Here is a 784-nt window from a genome sequence, read left to right as displayed (position 1 = left end):
ACAATGTATTGTTGGCTATTTCTACAAATATACCCCAGCGACTTAAGACTGCTTTTGTGCTCCAGGCTCACATTTGTGGGTGAACAATTCCTTTAATAAACACAGCTCTAAAAGCCCTGCGAATCAGAGTTATCGAACAAATGTAACTCACCGGTGGCTTTTTGTCCTCCCTGAACACCACCGCCTCCAACTTTGTTTCATACTCCGCCTGAACTTGGTCTCTCTTCTTCAGCACATTCTGACAAACAACAAGAGGTTTGTGAACTGAGGCAGCCATTACTGTTTACATCCTCCGATTTCACTAACCAGTCTATGACTGGTTAAAACTCATAGAAATGCGGTATTTTTATGATGCCTCAAACTAGACGATGAAATGTGTTCAGTGCGAGTCATGACACAAATATGGAAGCTATTAAAACACTTCTTGTTGCTTCCCAGAAATCCTGGATGTCTCTCTGTAACAATCCCGCAGTGACTTGTGGGTGAAAGAGATATGATCATGTTGAACGGAAATGCTAAAAACATCTAGTCTGCGGGAAATTAACTCCCAAGTCTTCAAGAAACTCCTCAGTTACCCTGCTGAGGGGTGGGAGATATGATTGAAATCTTAGGCTTGTCACAGTGTTATAAATTGAACAAAACCTCTCACATCTTGATATCACCACAAAACAAATTAATAACTCAAATTAACAAACTTTTTCACTGCAAAATGTAAACTGTATATATATATATATATATATATATAAATAACTGTATGTGTATATATATATATATATATATATAT

General features: G+C 37.4%; 1 protein-coding gene across 1 annotated transcript in view; it reads right to left on the bottom strand.

The window, feature by feature from the left end:
• The window catches only part of LOC107702597 (sorting nexin-30), a 25,797-nt gene that overhangs the window by 5,095 nt on the left and 19,918 nt on the right, over window positions 1–784 (bottom strand). The window contains exon 7 of the mRNA XM_016504966.1: window positions 152–238. Within this exon, the coding sequence (XP_016360452.1) occupies window positions 152–238 (87 nt within the window). The remainder of the gene's footprint in view (window positions 1–151; window positions 239–784) is intronic.

The sequence above is a fragment of the Sinocyclocheilus anshuiensis genome, unplaced genomic scaffold (genome assembly GCF_001515605.1).
Source record: "Sinocyclocheilus anshuiensis isolate Anshui unplaced genomic scaffold, SAMN03320099.WGS_v1.1 scaffold210, whole genome shotgun sequence".
NCBI classification, from domain to species: Eukaryota; Metazoa; Chordata; class Actinopteri; order Cypriniformes; family Cyprinidae; genus Sinocyclocheilus; species Sinocyclocheilus anshuiensis.
Note: the sequence above shows the minus strand (reverse complement) of the source record. Positions and strands in the feature narration are given on the sequence as shown.